The following is a 19053-nucleotide window of genomic DNA, read 5'->3' on the forward strand; positions in this document are numbered from 1 at the left end:
CACACACATGTAATTTATACATAATTTTTTTCTCATAAAAATTATTAAAATTTAACAGAATTTTCACAATTGTGTTACAATTAAAAATTTTTTATTAGGCATGTTTAAAATGTAACATAAGATGAGAGATGACAGGAAATTGCAGGTTTTTTTAAACACTAATAGTAAATTTTCTTGGATATCGGTTTGTTTGATGATTACAATATATATATATATATATATATATATATATATATATGTGTGTGTGTATATATATGTATATAACTTTAAAAACCAGACTATAACACGAATATCGGATTATAAAACATGAGATTTGATATTTCAAAGTGACAAACATTAGCAAAATTTACCATCAATATTTATTTCAGTCAACATAGGGGCTGAAAAATGATTAAAAATTAAAATACCATGTGTGTAACATAAGCAATATTTGAGAAATGTCGTTAAACATTAATCTTTGTTCGTCTTGCCAATTACACTCTTATACGATTATTTGATTGAATTTATAATTTAAATTAGCGCTAAACACGTTAAAACAATAGGAAACGTAATCTAGGAATGTCAAGCTGCCTATCCTGCCGTACTGTTACTTTTTTTTAACATATTGAAAATCGCGTTTCTAATGTAAAATAATGTCAACTCTGTCACTAGCGCTGTTTAGTCTTGGCATGCACTCGTATATGTTTCAGTTTTTGTCTAAAATCATAACAATATACATGTTCAAAATGATCATTCATTTTGAAAGAAAAGAAAAAAAAACAAATGTAAAGATTTAAATATATTTTCTAAACTGAAGTAGTAAAAAATAATCCATTATCTTTAATTTACTTAAAAAAATGTCTAATACTAATATATATTTATATAATATAATAAATCTCATTATATTTATAAATTTCTAAAAATCGTAAAGTTATATACAATAATTGTCCATTATTTACTTGACAAAGTATCGATAGAAACTTATGTACAATGGTTACCTATTGACCACTTCCTGAACTATTTTGGGGTAATTTTGCTGTCGATTGATTCAATTGAGCCAGAGTTTCTGGAGTTGCGTGTGCTTTTAATATTGAATTTTCTGCTTCCAATTGGTTGATACGATCCATAAGCTCGGCTATCTTTTCTTTCAGTACCTCGACCTCTTCTCGTACCGCGAACATTAAATGGCTCTTAACCAGATCCTAGAAAAGGATACACTGTATTTTCGCATGTTGCAAACACACATGCATGAGAATATTCATTCGTTAAAAAAAAAAACAAAAAAAAACAGTAAATGGTTTTATTTATAATAGCTTTTTACCATAGCTTGCTCGATTTTGTTATCAATCGCCACAGCACTTGTTCCCGACATACTGCAATGTAAATTTACTCATATCACAATCTATCTGTTTATATTAAAGATTGACTCGCACATAAACGCACGAAGACACAATTACGATAGGACGAAATGAAATTTAAGCGGACGCAATAGATCTGCAAAGAGTACCTTTCTTCATTGTCCTCGAGAGCACGATGCTCGTCGCTGCTCTGCGTAACTTCCGCTAGTGATTCTAGAAGGGTCGCGTCAGCTGACTGAGCATTAGTGGCGTTAGCAACGATACCGGGGATAGATTCTTGCTCCGGATCCGATTGATGAAACGCAATGTTTCCCTGTTGCAGTCCGCCGACGACGTTCTGGCAACCGGCAGTCACCTGGGTGATCTGCACCGGGGCGGTGCTGGTGGAGGTTTGCGGCTGCATCTGCTGCGTCGTGGGTGCGATTACTTGCGACTGCACTGGTGCTCCGGAGGGATGGATCGTCGACGATGCCTGTTGCGGCGCACCCGTCGTCTGAGGAACCTTATGGATATTCTGCATGCCTTGCATCCCCTGTATGGCAGTTAGTGGCTCGGAAATTTGGGGCATCTGCGGTTTCTGCGTCTGCATCGTAGCTGCGTCTGACTGGTGCTGCGTGACGAGGATGTTCGGCGCCTGGGAAGTCGGCACCGAGGTCTGCTGCACCGTCGGCTGACAGACATTCTGAACTGGCAGGGATTGATTCTGCGTGCTCACCGTTACGTATGTTTCCTCCTTGGAGTGAGGTATGCTCTGTTGAGGGGTCACTGTGCTACTAGCAGTCTGTGTTATGATAGGAATCGAACCCTGGGGCATGCTCTGGGGCTGACCCAGGCTGTTAGGATGCGTCGTCTGTAAATTCGACGGTAACGTGGATCCCTGGCTTCCCTGCGGCGGCGGCTGCTGCTGGGTGGCTATCGGTTGGGTCTGCGACTGAAAGTATTGCGGGATTTGCTGCGCCGGCGGTGGCTGCTGCTGCACTTTACCTTGGGTTTGAACTTGAGTGGGATTATGCTGTACATTGGGGGGTATCGAATTGTTTACCGCGTAATTCGCACTCGGAACCGACTGCGCGGGATTACTCGACACTGCGATCGTAGAGTGCACCGCATCCGGGTGAGACGATACTGGACCGTTCGCGTCGATACTGATCCCTTTATCGTCGGGCACTACGGACTGTTTCGCAGCTTCCGGTATAACGATCCCGCTATCAGTCACTCCGTAAGATATGCACACCTCGTTAGGATCGGACACTTTCGGAGTCCCGATGGCGGTCGGTTGATTGACGGACGTGTGATCCAGATAATCCATACAAGTCCACCGCCCACGCTTGAACGGCTCGGTGCTCTCGATTTTCACGACCTTGAATCTCTCGTTCCTGCCGTGCGAGTGGACTTCCCGCAGGTCAGCATCTTGCTTCACGTTACTCGACAACAAGTTGATTATATTGTTGTCGGTGACGGACGTAATGTCCAACGTGTTGATATTGCTATCGTTTACCGAATTACTAACATTGCCACCCTCCGAGGGCACGATCGCCAGACCGTATTGCGAGCTGGTAGGAATCACCGGGGCCGTGCTGAGAGCCGCGTTACTCGTGTTGAAGAACACATCCTCCTTGGAGAACGTGTCCTCCGAGTAACTTGGGGTCTCGATGTCGATGTCGGTGATGCGCGAGTGCTCCACGGAATTGTCCTCCGTGTGCGACTCGTCCAGGTCGTCGTTGGAATCCTCCCCGGCGTCATTGCTCATGCGGCAGCCTACGGTAACGCTCGTGATCTGGAACGACGATGTTTTCTTCCGATTGCACTGGCTATTGTTCGCCGCTTGCACGTGACTCGGCGTGATCAGGGTAACCGGCTGGTGCAGCTTGTCTATCTCTCCTAGACGGATCGTCTCTGTTGTCGTACGGTGCACTGGATTCGATATTTTCCTACTACCATCCGATAGCTTGTGCGATTTTCTGTGCACATTATCTGCCATTATTATGATAACTTAACAGTCGAGAGACACGATCGTTGCATCCGTCCTCTCGCATGTTAGAACCGACATCGTTGTTGTTCCCACGTTGTGCCGAACACGTTCTCGATTTTTCGCCGCGATTTTTCTCCACTGCCACGATTTATACCGGAAATTTTACCGCGCGCACGATGTGTGTATGCGTCTTTCTCTCTCTCTCTTGCTCGCTCTCTGCTTCCCTGTCTCTCTTCCTCTCGCCAAGTTCGATCTCAACACGACCGATCACGATCGCACGCGCCACGCGTTCTCACCTGTACTGCGAACAGGAGATCGTGACTCAGAGGCATATTCCGAGTCCTGTTCGATGTTGACAATTCACCGTTATATGAATTTTCACGGGGAACAAGTGCGTTCGCTCGAGCACCGTCCGTCCACTCGCTCGTTCGTTCGTTCGCACTCGCGAAATAACGAGTTTCGCTCTCGCCGCTGCCTGCCTGCCCGTCTGCTCGTCCGCCGCCTGCCTGCCTGCCTTCGCCACTCGCCGACGATCGTTCCGTCGTCACGTTGTTCCTCCACTCCGGTCGTCCTGGCCTCGCTCCTTCACCAATAATCACGCCCTATTTAATCTCATTCGCTCGCAATTGCTATCTCGAAACGCAAGCTCTATTATCCATGTTCTTTTTATGCTCTGTATAAGTAGGCAGTTTAAAAATGGCTGCCGATTCATTTGCACAATTGCCACGAATTGTAGCTAGACCGTCCGCCACACGGCACGAATAGCAAGTGAATGTGGGCACGCTATTTTCATTGATGCTCGCTCGTGATCGCGACGATCGCGACGTCGAAGCTACCATTAAAGACGCATGCACGTGATGGACGTTCGACCGACTGCGCGAGGATCATGGCGGTATTCAAACTGGCCAATCAGCAGCTGTAACGCTGCTTGCAGATAGATGCTCGCGTTTAGGGAGAGGATGCTGGAGCTGCTAGTGAACTTCTTCGCGATGGTGCTGCCATCGCACAATATTTGCACAACAAAATGCTTTTTACAAAAATTTGACAAGTTGTACGCACAAAATTGCACCCATGCCCTCTCGGAATAAAATAAAGGAATATAATGAAGCTTTTAAAAGTGCCTTTAGAAGCGTAAATAAAAAAGAAATTCATAATTTTCTTGATTCTGTAAAGAAAATTATGAATTTCTTTTTTATTTACGCTTCTAAAGGCACTTTTAAAAGCTTCATTATATTCCTTTATTTTATTCCGAGAGGGCATGGGTGCAATTTTGTGCGTACAACTTGTCAAATTTTTGTAAAAAGCATTTTGTTGTGCAAATATTGTGCGATGGCAGCACCATCGCGAAGAAGTTCACTAGCAGCTCCAGCATCCCCAAATGCAGCGCTAAAAGCGTCGCTAACGTCAAGTACTTCATCTACATTCCCTTGTGATATGTGGCAAATTTTATATTGACCAATCAACGAGAGGCATGCATTATTTTGAATAAACCGTTTGAAGTTTGAAAAGGCTGGCAAGTTTAGCTATTTCTTTCGCTTCGTTATCTTTATTTTCCTGATGTAAGTGATTACTAAAAGAAGTACATCCTTCATCATGGACGCTTGAGTACAGTGATTTATGTCGAAAATACGATATTATATTATTAGCTGCATATGTGAGCTCTTGTACGTATATATAAATGTGATAAACTGATATTTGGAACTTCAAAATTGTTGCTACGGTGCAACGACACGTATGCGTGCGGCGTGTGTGTATGTGCATATATGTGTAAATTCCTCATTACAGTACGAATTTTTTCAAGTGTTGTTTTGATAACTTATTGCGGAAAACATTGTTATTTATTATTTGAATCAAGAACAAAGAGTGTTTATTTCGTTTAAAATGGATAAGACAAATATGGCCCATCATCAGTTATCTGCAAAAACATTAAAAATTAATAATTTCAAAAGTTTGCACATTTCCAACCCAGTTTTAACAGAGATGATTGCTCCATCGGGATGTATAAAAACTACGAAGAATGATAACAAAGAGAATTGTGAAGTTAGTTCAACGAGCAATGAAATTAACCAAAAGGAGACTAATTCGGCAAAGAAGTCAGTGGAATTAATGCCACCACCTAAATTACCAGGAACAGTCACTTATTCAAGTACCGAAACTTTGCCGAAATCTGCTAACTTTGCACAAGATCAAAAGAATTCCAATAGTGAAAAAAGCAAAGAGAGTAATGATAAAAGTGAAGACGTCCAGAAAGATGGATCCAATACAAACTCAAACAGTGGAAATAACGAGAATGAAAGTCAAAAGAAATGGGTATTGACTGATTTTGACATCGGTCGACCCCTAGGTAAAGGAAAATTCGGTAATGTTTACTTAGCCAGAGAGAAGAGGTCGAAATTTATAATAGCTATGAAGGTCTTGTACAGATCGCAAATAGATAATGCAAATATCTCGCATCAAGTACGAAGAGAAATAGAAATCCAGACTCACTTAAGGTAATCCCTCAATAATTCTTATCGCTACATTAGATGTGTGAGATTATACGTTATGCAAAAGTCTGGCAATATTAAGTCATACTAAAAATTCTGTGTAGGCATCCAAATATCTTGCGGATGTATGGATATTTCTATGACGACAAGCGAATTTACTTAATATTAGAATATGCACCAAAAGGGGAGCTGTATAAGGAACTGAATAATCAACCTAACAAACGGTTTGATGAAGCAAGGTAGGTTTACTGAATCATTTTATTTATTTTTGAATTATTTTACGAGCAACTGAAGTTAATTATAATTTTGTGTGCTTATAGAACAGCTACTTATATAGCGCAGCTAGCAGACGCGTTGAAATACTGTCACAGCAAGGGCGTTATTCATCGAGACATTAAACCTGAGAATATACTCCTTGGAGTAAATGGTGAATTGAAAATAGCCGACTTTGGATGGTCTGTGCATGCTCCTTCCTCCCGAAGAGACACCTTGTGTGGCACTTTGGATTATTTGCCACCCGAAATGGTATCTGGCAAAACGCATAATCACACAATTGACTTTTGGAGCATTGGAGTATTATGTTATGAATGTTTGGTTGGCAAACCACCATTCTATGCGACAACTAATGACGAAACATATGTAAATATAAAAAAATTACGATATACGTTTCCGAGTTTCGTCGGCGAAGGCGCGAAGGATTTAATTTCGAAGGTAAGTTCGGTAAATGAGAGATTCGATAATGTCTTAAATGTCATCTTAGAACATAGCTAATTGTCTTCTTAAATTCCATTTCAGTTGATAGTTATTGATCCTGAAAAGAGATTAGATATGGATGGCCTCCTCGCGCATCCTTGGATTGTAAGCAATCGACAAATAACAAATAAGAAATGAGATGTTTAGCCGTATGTAAAGCTTAATTATATTAGAGATATAAACTTGCTTAAACATGATACATAAATCTATCAAGCAAATCTAAACTCTTTCGATGATCATCGGAAGATTGATAATAAACGATTGCCTTTATTAATATTATCAATTATATATCTAAAATATTTTTTTTATACAAATAAATGGTATTGGGATTATGTACGTAACGAAGCTCTTAGTCGATACATTTTTTTAATTGAAAATCAATTTTTTATTTGACGAAATATGTACATCGCCATATCGCTTTCGTTTTTCTTAATTTCGCGCATGCGTTTTTGTTTTAGCAGAATAGACTGAATTGGTAGAAATCGAGATTGTAAATAAACGCGGAGATTGTATGAAAAATTATATTAAAGCTATTTAATTGAAAATATAAAAAAACTCGTAAATCTCTGTACACGTAATTAAAACAAAAGGGAGAAACTCGTTGAACAATTTTATTGTATGATTGATGGAAACTTCACTAAAGGTCACTGTTATTCTAATATATAATATATTCATATCATTTCTGTACTGATGTATACCTAGGAAATAACAAAGCATCTCAAAATTTGCATCTTAAAACGATAAATTCGTCAGTTACTGTTGTAGCCAACGATTATAGCTACGTCCGTTTTATAAAACATCAACACGTAAAATGTAAAATATCGCTAAAATATCGCTTAAACTTTCATTGCTGTATAAACAATTATGCGAAATTTGGTAATGGAAGATGTCTCCTGCGATTTCCTGTAGACATGTGATAATTGTACTTTAAGTTTCCATTGGCTCCATTACTACATCAACAATCGGTGCATCTATTGGAGTGTCCATCGGTGTAACCTCAGAAGTCTTCTTAACCGAATACAGTTTGCTCAGTTTTTCGTAATGTTTGATATCCTGTAAAATATGTCTTTTGTTATTACCTAATATTGAATTGGAAATAAAGTGGATCAAAGAAATACTTACCTTCTCACGGACAGACGGCTGCACCTTGTCAAATGCCTGGAAAATGTGTCGCATAGAAATTTCCGCTTGCCCGAAACCAGCTATCATTTCCTTCAGCGCTTCCATACCAGCTTCCTTCACTAAAGCCGCTAAATCCGCGCCAGTGTAACCTTCGCACTTCTCGTTGTATCCCACTTGATCCAAATTAACATCTGATGCAAGTTTCGGTCTCGTTCCATTCTGCAAATAATACGTGTGAATTATCATCGAGCAGAGATAAAACTAATTTTTTACGTATACGCATTTCGATACAAGTACCTTTGTTAATGCACGTAAAATATCAACGCGATCTGAAGCCGTTGGAAGACCGACGTATAGAATCTTGTCCAATCTTCCTGGTCTCAGAACAGCTGCGTCTATAATATCAGGGCGATTACTGGCAGCCATGAGGAATACCCCTTGTCGACTCTCGATACCGTCCATTTCCGTAAGCATCTGGTTAACAACGCGCGACGTCGCGGAATTGTCGCCCTCCGTTCTCTTAGGGCATAGTGCATCCAACTCGTCGAAAAATATGACGCACGGCACGGAGTTTCTTGCCCTTAAAAAACACTGACGAACTGCTTTCTCACTTTCGCCAACGTACTAAAAATGCAAAACGTAAGCATCAGATATTTTCGCTTGCAGATCTAATACTACGGCATCTATTAGATGTACCATGTTCAAAAGTTCTGGCCCTTTAACGGAGATAAAGTTGATTCCGGCTTCATTAGCAATGGCTTTGGCCAGCAATGTTTTTCCGCAACCGGGCGGGCCGCATAGTAATACTCCACTAGCAGCGGTTAAACCTAGTGCGTTAAAATGTTCAGAGTGCTTAACGGGAGCCTGCGACAAACAAATACGTTTTAAATATATGTGATCGAATGATTATATTCGCAAGAGTTGGATGTTAAACAGAGAGATACTCACAAGAATCGTCATGTGCAATTCCTGCCGTATATCTTGCAATGAGCCAACATCGTCCCACGTAACATCGGGAACCGTTGCGAATCCCTCCCGTTTTGCGGATGGTTGGACGACACGTAGAGCAGCTTCAAAATCATTGTGCTCGATGCACAAGGTTGACAGGCGTTCCGGAGCAAGTGGTGGTTCGTTGCGCAACCAAGTTAACATACTCGACAAGTCGGATGAGTGTTCCTGTATGACATCCATCTCTGCAGTCTCTGGGCTTTGAACTGTATTTCTCAAGAATACAGGAGCTTCATTCGGTAGTGTGTTAGTGGTTTCCAACGCGACATTAGCATCATCTGGATTCGCCGAGTTTTCAAAGCTCTGTGCTTCTTTGTCAGGCTGCTTATTCTCCTCTTCGGTGATCACCTCCGGTAATTTTTCTTGTTCTTTTTCTTGATTGAACCAAGATTTTCTTGGCTCTTGTCTTGATTTATTCAGATCCTCAAATATTCTGTAAAAATTTGTCTACATTCAATGCATATATAATAAATACTATGTATATAAGTATGTATATAAGTGTATTTAACACTAAACCTATCGACAATTTATATATACTTATTCCTACCGAATATTATCAATATATGTAGGGAACAAAAAAGAATGATATTGCTGTCGAATCCTGAAGACGAGAGTGAAGAAAACGACCAGCATTGAAATTTCTGTTAATTCTGCCGAATGCAGCATTTTAATTAAACATTTAAAACCGGTTATTTGACCGTGGTAGTGTTAATTGTATTCACGTCCATTAATTTTATACATACATGCAAGGAGAAAGAAAGGGGAATATATATATATGTAGACAAAGATTTACCTATCTATTGCAGCCATTGCAGCTTCTCTAATTAAGGCAACCAAATCTGCTCCTACAAAACCTGGAGTAAGAGAAGCTATTGTCGATAAACTAACATTGGACGCCAATACAACTTTTTCGGTATGCACTGCTAGGATCTTGGTTCTTGCGTCTCTGTTTGGTATTCCGAGGCATACTTCGCGATCAAAGCGTCCTGCTCTTCTTAAAGCAGGATCCAGTGAATCAGGTCGATTTGTTGCACCAATCACCAATACTCTATCCCCATCCTCTTTGAGACTCAGTTCTGATAAAAAGAAACGTAGCACATGTAAGAATCGATGTAACATAAATCACATAGGTACTTAACGGAGTGACAGTCTTACCATCTAAGCATGACAGTAGTTGCGCAACAATTCTTTTCTCCATTTCTTTCTGAGCCATAGCTCTATTCGTTGCAACGACATCTATCTCGTCCAAGAAAATCACGCATGGTGCAAGAGCCAAGGCTTGCTCAAATAATTCTCTGATGCGGGCTTCACTTTCACCTGATATTCCAGCTATAAGCTCGGGTCCTGCTACTTTCAATAGAGGTACATTCAATTCCTGATACAAAGAATGCAAAGTATTAATTATCACATAGTTTCCTTTTTATCATGAAACGCATTCATCATGAGACGAACTAAATAAACAATATTTCTACTGCGGCATATGCTTCTGATGTATTCTTAAAATAAATATTATCTTACCCCTGCAACTGCATGTGCCAGTAATGTCTTTCCACATCCAGGTGGTCCGTGAAGCAAAAATCCTCGTGGTGGAGATATACCGAGTTGTCTGAAGATTTCGGGATGCTTCATGTGGGCCAGTAACTTGCAGACAGTCTTCAAAACTTTATCGCTACCTCCTATGTCGGAGAATGTAGCCTTTGGTTCTGTAACCGGCACAGTTCGCGCTTTTTTTGTAACTGAAAACTGCACATTATCGTTATCCTTGTCTCGTTGTCGTTTTCGTGCAGATTCCACCACTGGCTGCTGCTTTGTAGGCTCATTCGTCGACTAAAATAAGCAAATGCAATAAGTAAAAAACATATATTCTACCACTTTGGCACAATCAGATTTCAATAAATTACACATGTGCGTACCGTCTTTGAAGTCACTGGTGTTTCCACTTTTGAAACTGAAACTGACACTTCTACCTTTGGAGTAGATGTTTCTGGTTTTGAGGTCAGTGTTTCCACCTTTGAGGCAACCATTTGAGGTATAGGTGAGCATTTCTTGGCCACATCAACAGTAGTCTCAGGTGTCTTCATAGATTTCTCCTCAGTCTTTGACTCAATTTTGGACACCTCATCATCGCTACTGATATCAATTAATTCCTTATCGCTTGAGTTTCCATTCTGCTTATATTGTGACTTTTTATACATATGTAACAACATATCGCCTAATGAAGCACGCTGCGAATCTGACTAAAATTAAACAATCTTTTAACATCTTGTAAACTTAACACTTTACCAATTGCCCGAATTGCCTGGCTGAACACTGGGCACACATGTATAAATTTATACCTCAACATCATCATCCTCAAAATCATCATCATCATAGGCAGGACAGTCCCGCACAGGAGGCTTCTTCGAAAATATCTCGGTAAGTTCGTCATAAGCCTTACGTACCATAGCGCGAAATGCACCACGTTTTTTGGTACGATAGTCTCTGTATCGCCTTTGTAGCGCGTCTGCCATCTCGTTGACATCGATGTACACTTTATTTTCATTCTCATGCATATACTACACAAATACGTAAAAATAATATAGTGTTACGAATTGGACTTTTTTAAAGCTTCCTACATCATGTTCCCATTTCTCAGAATTAGGTTCAGAGAAAATTGTGGATTCATGATAGACATAAATTCTAGTATGATTAAATAGTGGATACGATACCGTTTGTACACGTGCGATCAACGTTTGGTCCCGAAATGATCTGTGTTCCATTCTGAGTTTGTTATCCATACGTCTCGATCTGTAATCCTCACTTGATCCTTGCAACGGAATGATATCAATCGACGAGTTCAACTTGCCGACTTTTTGCATATTCCCGACACAGAACGTGCGAACGGAGTCGTCAGTCGAAACTCGAGTCACTCTCGCGAATCGTTACGCCGTTCTCGATATTACTAATAAATATCGCCGTCCTCTGTATCGCGACTTTACGACCTCGCGCTTTTTATCTGTATATTTTCTGGTATGTTCGTCAAGCCGCGTTAGCAGCTTAACGTAACGAAGGTTACAATATAACCTCTATAGCCCAACGTCTGCCAAATCTTTAGCGGCACGCTCAGCAACTCTCCAAACGAGTCCAAGCAGCAATGGTTGTTTGATGCGCAATATCGAATCTAGAAGAAAATTCCCTACAATGCAGCGCAGTGATTGGAGATATCTGCAATCTTTTCACTAGTTTATATTTCAATCACAGACTTCTATATACTACTAGACCGATACCTCCCGGCTGAAAAGTGAGGCCAAGTGAAAGGGATATAGCGGCCATTTCTTGTTAGGCAGCTATCATCTATCATCACGGTAATAATGAAGTAATTGGAAACGAACAACTGCTTTCTTAACTTTTGCACACCTACCAGACACGAGTTACATACACACACAAGCGCACAAAATAATTCCGCAGATAAAATAAGTTGCGGAATTGAAATCAGCGGAACGAACATAAAAAGAATCGAACCAATCACGAGCGTTCGGCCAATTCCGCACCATGGGACCGCGCCATTAGTCCAAGATCTCGATCCGAGAAATGTGTGGTCAATAAAAATTTATTTTCCATAAAAGCTACTCTATCTTTCCATGTTGTCACATAATTTATCACATGAAAATCTTTTAACAATCATTTATTCAATGTCTGTTCCTATTACATTATATGCATATGTAAAAAAGAAAAGAAAAAGCATTCAGAACTTGATTTCTACTCAAGACTCGCTACTTCTATGCACAATATTCACGTCACAAAATTTAATTCCTATTACTAATGCAATTTCTGAAACTGATTATTAAGTAATCAGTTCGGGCGCAGGTTTCTCTAGACACAGTACAATTTTTCAATTACTATGTACAATATTCAGTGTTATAGCACAAATTCTCATTGGTCTTCTAATTCACATATCTAAAGATACGTATATCAATAATAACATTATTACGATTTTGCTTATATTATTACCAAAGTAATGGATACTAGTTTACATTGCTCTACATTATGTAAAAACACATCTACACTATTTTATATAATTCCCTTCAGAGTGACAAGTAATCTTTGCATCTTCAAAAACATTTCCAAATTTTAGTAGACTTTAGAATTATATTAGGCATAACTCTGATGAAAATTACTAAAAAAAGATGATAAATAAGATAATTATTTAAGTGCCAATTATGTTTCAATGGCAATAATTGTACAATTTAACATTATAAATTATGCATTAAGATGCCATTATAAACGATTCTTTTATCCGAAGACAAAATTGCATTGCATGTCAAATTATGTTGCAAGCTGTGTCAAAGTAGCCCATACACTATACCGGCTGCTCATTTTCCGGTAAGTCTAGAATCTCTCCGACGAATTCTGCCACATTCGTATCCTTTTGAGCATGTTCTGTGATGAAGCTGAGTTCCAGCAATTGACTGTAGTTTGGACGGGCAGTGTAGTCCTTCATTAGACTGAAAGCAAAAAGAAAATTGTATACAAAAAAATTATAGAATTTACAATGTCGAATATGTATACGCGTAAAAGTTTAGGAAATAATTATATCACAGTGCTCTTTACCACTTATTGATAAATTCTTCGAACGAAGGGGAGAATTTGCCGGCAGGTAATTTTGGAGCTTCATCCTTCACTACTTGCTTCAGTTGTTCGAACGGCGTGCCCCACGACTCGTACGGAAATTTACCCGTGGCTAATTCAACAAGGGAAATCCCTAATGACCAGACGTCCGATCTGATGTCGTACTGCGATGGGTTACCCGACGGGTCTATCCTTTCTGGCTACAAAAAAAATAATGATGGAGAATGCATTGAGAAAGCACAGACAAAATTCCCCAAGGATAAAATCCAACAGTTACGTACAGCCATGTATGGTTTGCACCCAGCGTCTATGGTTTTGGCTATCGAATCTACGAGATAACCCGATATTCCAAAATCACAAATCTTCACTTCACCTTTCCGATTGATTAGAATATTACTAGGTTTAACATCCCTGTGAATTACTCGTAATTGCGAGTAAAGGTAATGTAGTGCACTTACTACCTGCAAGTGAGAAGTAGAGTTGCGTTACTTCATAAATATATACATTACTAATTATTTAAAATTATTATACGTACCGCAAAAGCCACTTTTCCTAAAATATCTTCTGGGATGGCACGACCATGTTTGTATACTTTTGTATAAAATTTATCAAGGCTCATATCCATCACCTCCATACATATCCATACATCACCCTCGCGAAATAAGGCTCCATAAAATTGTACTGTGTAGGAACATGCCGAGCTACGCATAGAAATATCTAAATCCATGAGTAGTCGTTTTTGCTCTTGTGTATTAACAGTTGCAGTTATTCTCTGCAAGAAAAATAATTAAATGTACATTCTGCTTAAAACAATCATGTTCATCCATCAAGATACAAAACATAATCAATTTCATTGAATATTACCTTAACTGCCATGATTGTACCGCTTTGTTTATGTCGCATTTTATCAACGACTCCATAAGCTCCACGGCCAAGTACACAAAGTGTTTCTAAATCATCTGCTTCGACAACAAATGTTTTTTCGTCTATAGTGATGGTAGTACGTTTGTCTAAATTTCTTGGTGGTGTTCTAAAACATAACATTTATATTTATAAGCCGTAGACAGAAGACAGTAATATTCTTCATCAATAAACACACATCATCCGTAGAATAATACAAATACTCTGTGAACATCCACGAATCTTTCTCAAGTTTTAAAAATAGATATCATAACAATTATAAAAGACGATATAAAATAGATGCAACATGAAAGATATGACACAACGCGATATCCAACAAGATCATTGTTGCTTTACGTACACTGGTGCAGGCACTTCGTCGACTTGCAACTTCAGATTACGTTTTCCACGACGTAGCGCCATGGTACCGAGAGCAGCGAAAGACCGCGTCGCTGGCGCGAATCTGGCAGTGCTTTGGCGAAAATCAAACGGAACTCATGACCGGTACCGTTGGCGAATATAACGAATACGCGATCTGAAAAAATAGAAGGAAACGCTGAAGGAACCGCGGTCACTCCTCCGGAACACACGAACGTTCGCGCGATTCTAGGTTATTCCGTGGAGGGATTCGTGTTGAGTGTGTTATACGTAACACGTGTTCCACGCGTACGCCGCGAAACGTCAACTTTTCAATTCACGTTGTGATGACAAACCGTTACGTCGGTGTCACGAATGCCAGAAAACACATCACCCCGTCCCGACGAAAACAGTGCGCGAGATATCTCTTTCGTTGTATAGCTCGTTGTCCATATATGAAGTTTTTAATAAAGTCAAACGACACGATCTGAAGTTGGTGGCGCGAAAATCGTGCAGGCCTCGCAACATAAAATGCTCTAGGATAACATTAGTTTCTGCCAGACTGATTTAGAGTGCGTTATCGTCGCTTGTTACTAGTGGCGCTAAAATACAAGTATGCAGATCGTGGCAGGAAAATATTTTATTTAGGTATCAATATGCTGTAACATCAAATATGTTCTCACGCATGTAGAAAAAGTATGATTAGATACATGTGATTATTATCTAATATTTGATTGCGTTATTCATGAATTTGGTATTAAAAAGATGTTTTAATTCAAATTTCTGTAATATTACACTATTAGTTGTAACGTTAGATTAAAATTGTCTTAAACTACGTTCTATGTTATACTCAAAATTAGTTTACTAAAAACTTTATAATATAATCATTTGCACTATACATTTTTAGTGTTACGTACTGTAACAGGACGAATGATCCATAGTAATAACTGCCCGAATGGTAATGCGGGAAGCAATTAACGTAACATCCGCGTAGACATACCTCTTTATTAAAGATAATTGGCAAATAAATATCCTTAGGCGTCGCAATACTGCGACATTTATGTTTCCAAAATTTAAGGACACATCTATAATCTAGTGTATTGCACAAACTTGTTTAATAAGTGTGTACACTTCTAAATAAGTTTGATTTAAGATTATCTATACTAGTCTGAAAAAAATCTGTACTTATTAATAAATTTTATATATTATATATAATCAAACGAAAGGATTCCTTAATGTAGATGTGACTAAATTCCGTTTTTCCATAAAACTTATCTTTTTGTATAGATAATTTCTGCACACGTTCGACACGTAAATTAATAAAGCATGCAATTATTGTTTCGCTATTACTATATCCCATGTAGCGTAAAATATATACGACAGGTAATAATTATTAGTTCAGCAACACATGACAAATCATAAAAAGGACTATAAATCGATAGCTCTCATTGCAACCTTAAAAAAATATCAAATTCTCCTGTATGTGTATGTGTGTGTGCGTATTGTATTACGAGCGACTCTACATACTGCATACTGTATTCACAGCCTATATATACATCGTATTTTTTTGCCTATTTACAATCTTGCAGTGATTTATTCTTTTTCTGTTCTTTGTTTTCTATGACCAGCTGATGTTTAAGCGAAATTGCTTAGTCTTTATTACAACAGCCGCAACATCTCACGGACCTTTTCACTGCCGTGAATATCGTCGAGTTTATCCTGAAACTTTCACATCTGATCTGCTCAAGTTTATTTCTCGTCGAAGTTTTCATTCTCCGAAAGTTACTGCTTCTTCATGCATCACTGAAGCGTTTGTGGAGTATTAAGTGGTTTATATCCCTGTAATAAATAATTTATACATTAATAAACGATAAATATTTTTCGATAGAAAGTGAGAAAAAACATTCTTCAGTTGTTATGTAGCAAAGAATTTCTTACACAACCGCCTTCTAGTTGGTTTCTATACGTGATTAGCCCAAATCATAAATAAATAAATGTGAAACAAGCGAATAAAAGAATAAGTATTGCAAGCAGGAAACAGAAGAAAGAAAAATAAATAATATTGCATTCTAAAGAAATATAATGAAGAAAGAAATATAAGAGATGTAAAAACTTAAACGATGATAGAAGTTACATAGCTCACACGGCGTGCACTTTTCAGTGATTCATGCTGCCATAATAGCGTACACTTATCCGTTTGCCACCAGGCCTTACAGTTTTATTGAATGAGTCGCGCAAACGTTCGGTGAATGTTTTGTACTCCATATCCGGGTTACTTTGGCCGAAATCGAAGTCTGCGACTTCTACTGTGAATCTTGCTCTGCTCTGAATGTAATACGCCACGCCGAACACTATCAATACCACAGCCACGAGCGAGCAAGAGACGGGCACAACGATAACCGATAACTGCGGTTTTGTTGTAACTGCAAAAATATTACGGCGATTACATATTAATAAATCGAGAAAAAAATTTAACAGATAGATACAGAAAAAAAACATTTGATATCATTTATAAAAAAATTTACCTTTGTAAATGTTAATTGTCAGTGGATAAATTTGCGTACTGACTTCATTGTTTAATATGATCAATATTGTGTAAACGCTGGGTTCGAGGAAATAATGGACAATGGAGAAATTGCACGAGCGCAAGTGTTCCGCATTGTCACACGTCTCGTTCCCCGTCACGTTGTATTTGCCACGATGGAATTGAAGACATTTGGAGAACGGCCCCGATCCCTTGCAGCTTACGTTCAAAGACAGCATGTCCCACGGCTGGATCCAATTTGTACCTTCTACCGAGATGTTTGACAGGGGAGCTAAAGAGATTCATCGATACATGAAGGATTATAAAATTCGAGACAAATTGCTTTTTGTCGAAATTGAGAATTATTTTGTATTTGAGTAAAAACGACTTTCTTGTCAAATGTTTATTACATATTGTACTAACCGCGAACGTGAATCTTCTTAAAAAAATATCCGTAGGTTTTGTTAGGATCCGGTGGAATGAGAGAAGCATTTGAGCAAATATAAGGCATAGACATATTGTTAACATCTGTCTTGCTTGCATTGGTTGCAGATATTGCTGTTGTAGATTTTATCGTCGGCTTTGCACTTGTGACGGTCGTTGGCAATGTAGTTGTTGTCACAGGTTGTGTAACGTGGACCTCGCTCGAATTCGCTGTAGAGCTATTTGGTGCAACTGTTGTCACGTTCACGGGCGCAATCGTAGTTGTAGGCGGTGAAACCGTTGTGGTCGTCGGTGGATCATAAGAAGCGATCACTAAAGCTCCTATCTCATGCGTTACGTTGGGACTCGTAAAATTATAAACGAAGGCGAAATTATTCGTTTGCCCATAATACTTGCAATCGATAAACCAATACGTCGATATCGCCGTTGCTTTCTGCATTATGAACTCGTAATCGTCTTTACGTATGTCTACCATTAATTTTGTTTCATTAATAGACGAAATGTAGTCTCCAGCTACGGTTTTATTAGCTTGCTCGGCGGTTATATTACCATTGAGATACTCTGAAATAAGAACGGGTAGATTTAGTATATATGTTTAAAATTCAAAAAAGAGCAAGAGTAGTATCGATAAAATTTACCAGTGATCTCAAATTGGACAACGGCACTTGTATCAAATGACCAGATGATAAAACTCAAATACTCGACTTTTATCCATACTGTGTAGGTTCCAGGAATGTTGCCCTCTCGTGGATACGTTACACTCCAGAATGTCGTAGTATTAGACGTTCTTCCTATCTAAAAGATGTAATAACATGTAAAGCCGACGACACGAAAAAATATTAATATGTTACATTCATCATAATACTAACTTCATATCTATGTTGCATCAACGAGTTGTCACTCCACATGTATTTGAAACTATCGCCCTTAGGTCGCTCACCATTTCTGTACAGATCTGCTCTAAAGGTGATTGTACCACCCAATACAACTGGACCATTGTGCGTCAGTACAACATAGTCCTTGGCAGCAACTGTAAAAGGTTAGATCTTAATAACAAGACTCTATCAAAGATTATAATCCTTAATAAGTCGTTAGACTGTTTGATGTAATTGTTTATTGTGACATGATAATGCTATCACTGACAACGATCAGTGTTTTGCATCGTTGAAACATAACAACATCTAACGTTACATAGACATGACTATTATACGTACGCAAGTTCTAAGAACTGTGTATGTCGCTTATTATAATTGGTAGCTATGCAACAATGAATGGTTAAGTGTAAACGATGACTCAGGAATACAAAGAACGGAAAATACCGACGGTTCACGGCAACGCAACGTGATAGAGCGGCGAGCACAGCCTATAATCAGAGTGATCAATTTACGCATAATCACCTTGCAGGAGACACCAGACGGCCCAAACGAGATGACGATAGAAACACGCAGTTTGCATTCTGTACGTTATTGGAACGCGTCACATTCGTGGTTGCTTCCGGATCACTTGCACGTTCATCGAGAGCACTGACAACAATCCTTGACA

At 39.0% G+C, this 19053-nt stretch overlaps 5 protein-coding genes across 9 annotated transcripts; 1 reads left to right on the top strand and 4 right to left on the bottom strand.

Annotated features, from left to right (window-relative positions):
* Positions 1-80: 80 nt before the first annotated feature.
* On the bottom strand, positions 81-4086 carry LOC105276224 (protein bunched, class 2/F/G isoform). Its single transcript, XM_026972501.1, has 3 exons — positions 1487-4086; positions 1301-1352; positions 81-1181 (listed from the first exon to the last, which is right to left on the bottom strand). The coding sequence occupies exons 1-3, from the start codon at positions 3316-3318 to the stop codon at positions 978-980; spliced, it is 2088 nt and encodes a 695-aa protein (XP_026828302.1). The 5' UTR covers positions 3319-4086; the 3' UTR covers positions 81-977.
* Positions 4087-4675: 589 nt separating this feature from the next.
* On the top strand, positions 4676-7254 carry LOC105276226 (aurora kinase C). Its single transcript, XM_011333685.2, has 4 exons — positions 4676-5801; positions 5900-6034; positions 6116-6506; positions 6591-7254. The coding sequence occupies exons 1-4, from the start codon at positions 5191-5193 to the stop codon at positions 6684-6686; spliced, it is 1233 nt and encodes a 410-aa protein (XP_011331987.1). The 5' UTR covers positions 4676-5190; the 3' UTR covers positions 6687-7254.
* Positions 7142-11830, bottom strand: LOC105276225 (nuclear valosin-containing protein-like). The gene is made up of 11 exons (XM_011333684.3): positions 11387-11830; positions 11015-11233; positions 10592-10915; positions 10197-10505; positions 9834-10053; positions 9472-9754; positions 8619-9111; positions 8367-8534; positions 7968-8294; positions 7671-7889; positions 7142-7601 (listed from the first exon to the last, which is right to left on the bottom strand). Exons 1-11 carry the CDS (start codon positions 11534-11536, stop codon positions 7476-7478), a joined length of 2838 nt encoding a protein of 945 aa, XP_011331986.1. The 5' UTR covers positions 11537-11830; the 3' UTR covers positions 7142-7475.
* A 496-nt stretch (positions 11831-12326) lies between these two features.
* LOC105276227 (dual specificity mitogen-activated protein kinase kinase 6) lies at positions 12327-15036 on the bottom strand. 2 transcript variants are annotated; one of them, XM_026972505.1, is made up of 7 exons: positions 14900-15036; positions 14548-14721; positions 14151-14316; positions 13822-14058; positions 13568-13747; positions 13269-13486; positions 13018-13162 (listed from the first exon to the last, which is right to left on the bottom strand). In XM_026972505.1, exons 2-7 carry the CDS (start codon positions 14607-14609, stop codon positions 13018-13020), a joined length of 1008 nt encoding a protein of 335 aa, XP_026828306.1. In that variant the 5' UTR covers positions 14610-14721; positions 14900-15036. The 2 variants fall into 2 exon arrangements, with proteins under 2 accessions (XP_011331988.1, XP_026828306.1); XM_011333686.3 differs by lacking the exon at positions 14900-15036 and having other exon boundaries at positions 12327-13162; positions 14548-14609.
* A 260-nt stretch (positions 15037-15296) lies between these two features.
* Positions 15297-19050, bottom strand: LOC105276228. 4 transcript variants are annotated; one of them, XM_011333691.3, is made up of 7 exons: positions 18909-19050; positions 18381-18541; positions 18150-18306; positions 17491-18072; positions 17069-17359; positions 16758-16966; positions 15297-16382 (listed from the first exon to the last, which is right to left on the bottom strand). In XM_011333691.3, exons 1-7 carry the CDS (start codon positions 18964-18966, stop codon positions 16344-16346), a joined length of 1497 nt encoding a protein of 498 aa, XP_011331993.1. In that variant the 5' UTR covers positions 18967-19050; the 3' UTR covers positions 15297-16343. The 4 variants fall into 4 exon arrangements, with proteins under 4 accessions (XP_011331993.1, XP_011331989.1, XP_011331991.1 ...); XM_011333687.3 differs by having other exon boundaries at positions 16731-16966; XM_011333689.3 differs by having other exon boundaries at positions 16687-16966.
* Positions 19051-19053: the final 3 nt, after the last annotated feature.

This window comes from Ooceraea biroi, chromosome 9 (assembly GCF_003672135.1).
Source record: "Ooceraea biroi isolate clonal line C1 chromosome 9, Obir_v5.4, whole genome shotgun sequence".
NCBI lineage: Eukaryota > Metazoa > Arthropoda > Insecta > Hymenoptera > Formicidae > Ooceraea > Ooceraea biroi.

Excerpts from the sequence above, each read along its gene's own strand:
- LOC105276228 (XM_011333687.3), bottom strand. The coding sequence starts at position 18,966 with ATGCAAACTGCGTGTTTCTATCGTCATCTCGTTTGGGCCGTCTGGTGT. Across the intron at positions 18,542-18,908 it reads CGTCTGGTGTCTCCTGCAAG|TTGCTGCCAAGGACTATGTT; the intron begins GTGATTATGCGT and ends AACCTTTTACAG. Across the intron at positions 17,360-17,490 it reads TAAGAAGATTCACGTTCGCG|CTCCCCTGTCAAACATCTCG; the intron begins GTTAGTACAATA and ends GAATCTCTTTAG.
- LOC105276226 (XM_011333685.2), top strand. The coding sequence starts at position 5,191 with ATGGATAAGACAAATATGGCCCATCATCAGTTATCTGCAAAAACATTA. Across the intron at positions 6,035-6,115 it reads AAACGGTTTGATGAAGCAAG|AACAGCTACTTATATAGCGC; the intron begins GTAGGTTTACTG and ends GTGTGCTTATAG. Across the intron at positions 6,507-6,590 it reads CGAAGGATTTAATTTCGAAG|TTGATAGTTATTGATCCTGA; the intron begins GTAAGTTCGGTA and ends ATTCCATTTCAG.
- LOC105276224 (XM_026972501.1), bottom strand. The coding sequence starts at position 3,318 with ATGGCAGATAATGTGCACAGAAAATCGCACAAGCTATCGGATGGTAGT. Across the intron at positions 1,353-1,486 it reads CTCGAGGACAATGAAGAAAG|TATGTCGGGAACAAGTGCTG; the intron begins GTACTCTTTGCA and ends TTTACATTGCAG. Across the intron at positions 1,182-1,300 it reads ACAAAATCGAGCAAGCTATG|GATCTGGTTAAGAGCCATTT; the intron begins GTAAAAAGCTAT and ends ATCCTTTTCTAG.
- LOC105276225 (XM_011333684.3), bottom strand. The coding sequence starts at position 11,536 with ATGCAAAAAGTCGGCAAGTTGAACTCGTCGATTGATATCATTCCGTTG. Across the intron at positions 10,916-11,014 it reads TTGAGGATGATGATGTTGAG|TCAGATTCGCAGCGTGCTTC; the intron begins GTATAAATTTAT and ends GTTTAATTTTAG. Across the intron at positions 7,602-7,670 it reads AGCCGTCTGTCCGTGAGAAG|GATATCAAACATTACGAAAA; the intron begins GTAAGTATTTCT and ends CATATTTTACAG.
- LOC105276227 (XM_011333686.3), bottom strand. The coding sequence starts at position 14,609 with ATGGCGCTACGTCGTGGAAAACGTAATCTGAAGTTGCAAGTCGACGAA. Across the intron at positions 13,748-13,821 it reads TAGGAAAAGTGGCTTTTGCG|GTAGTAAGTGCACTACATTA; the intron begins GTACGTATAATA and ends TCTCACTTGCAG. Across the intron at positions 13,487-13,567 it reads GGTGCAAACCATACATGGCT|CCAGAAAGGATAGACCCGTC; the intron begins GTACGTAACTGT and ends TTTTTTTTGTAG.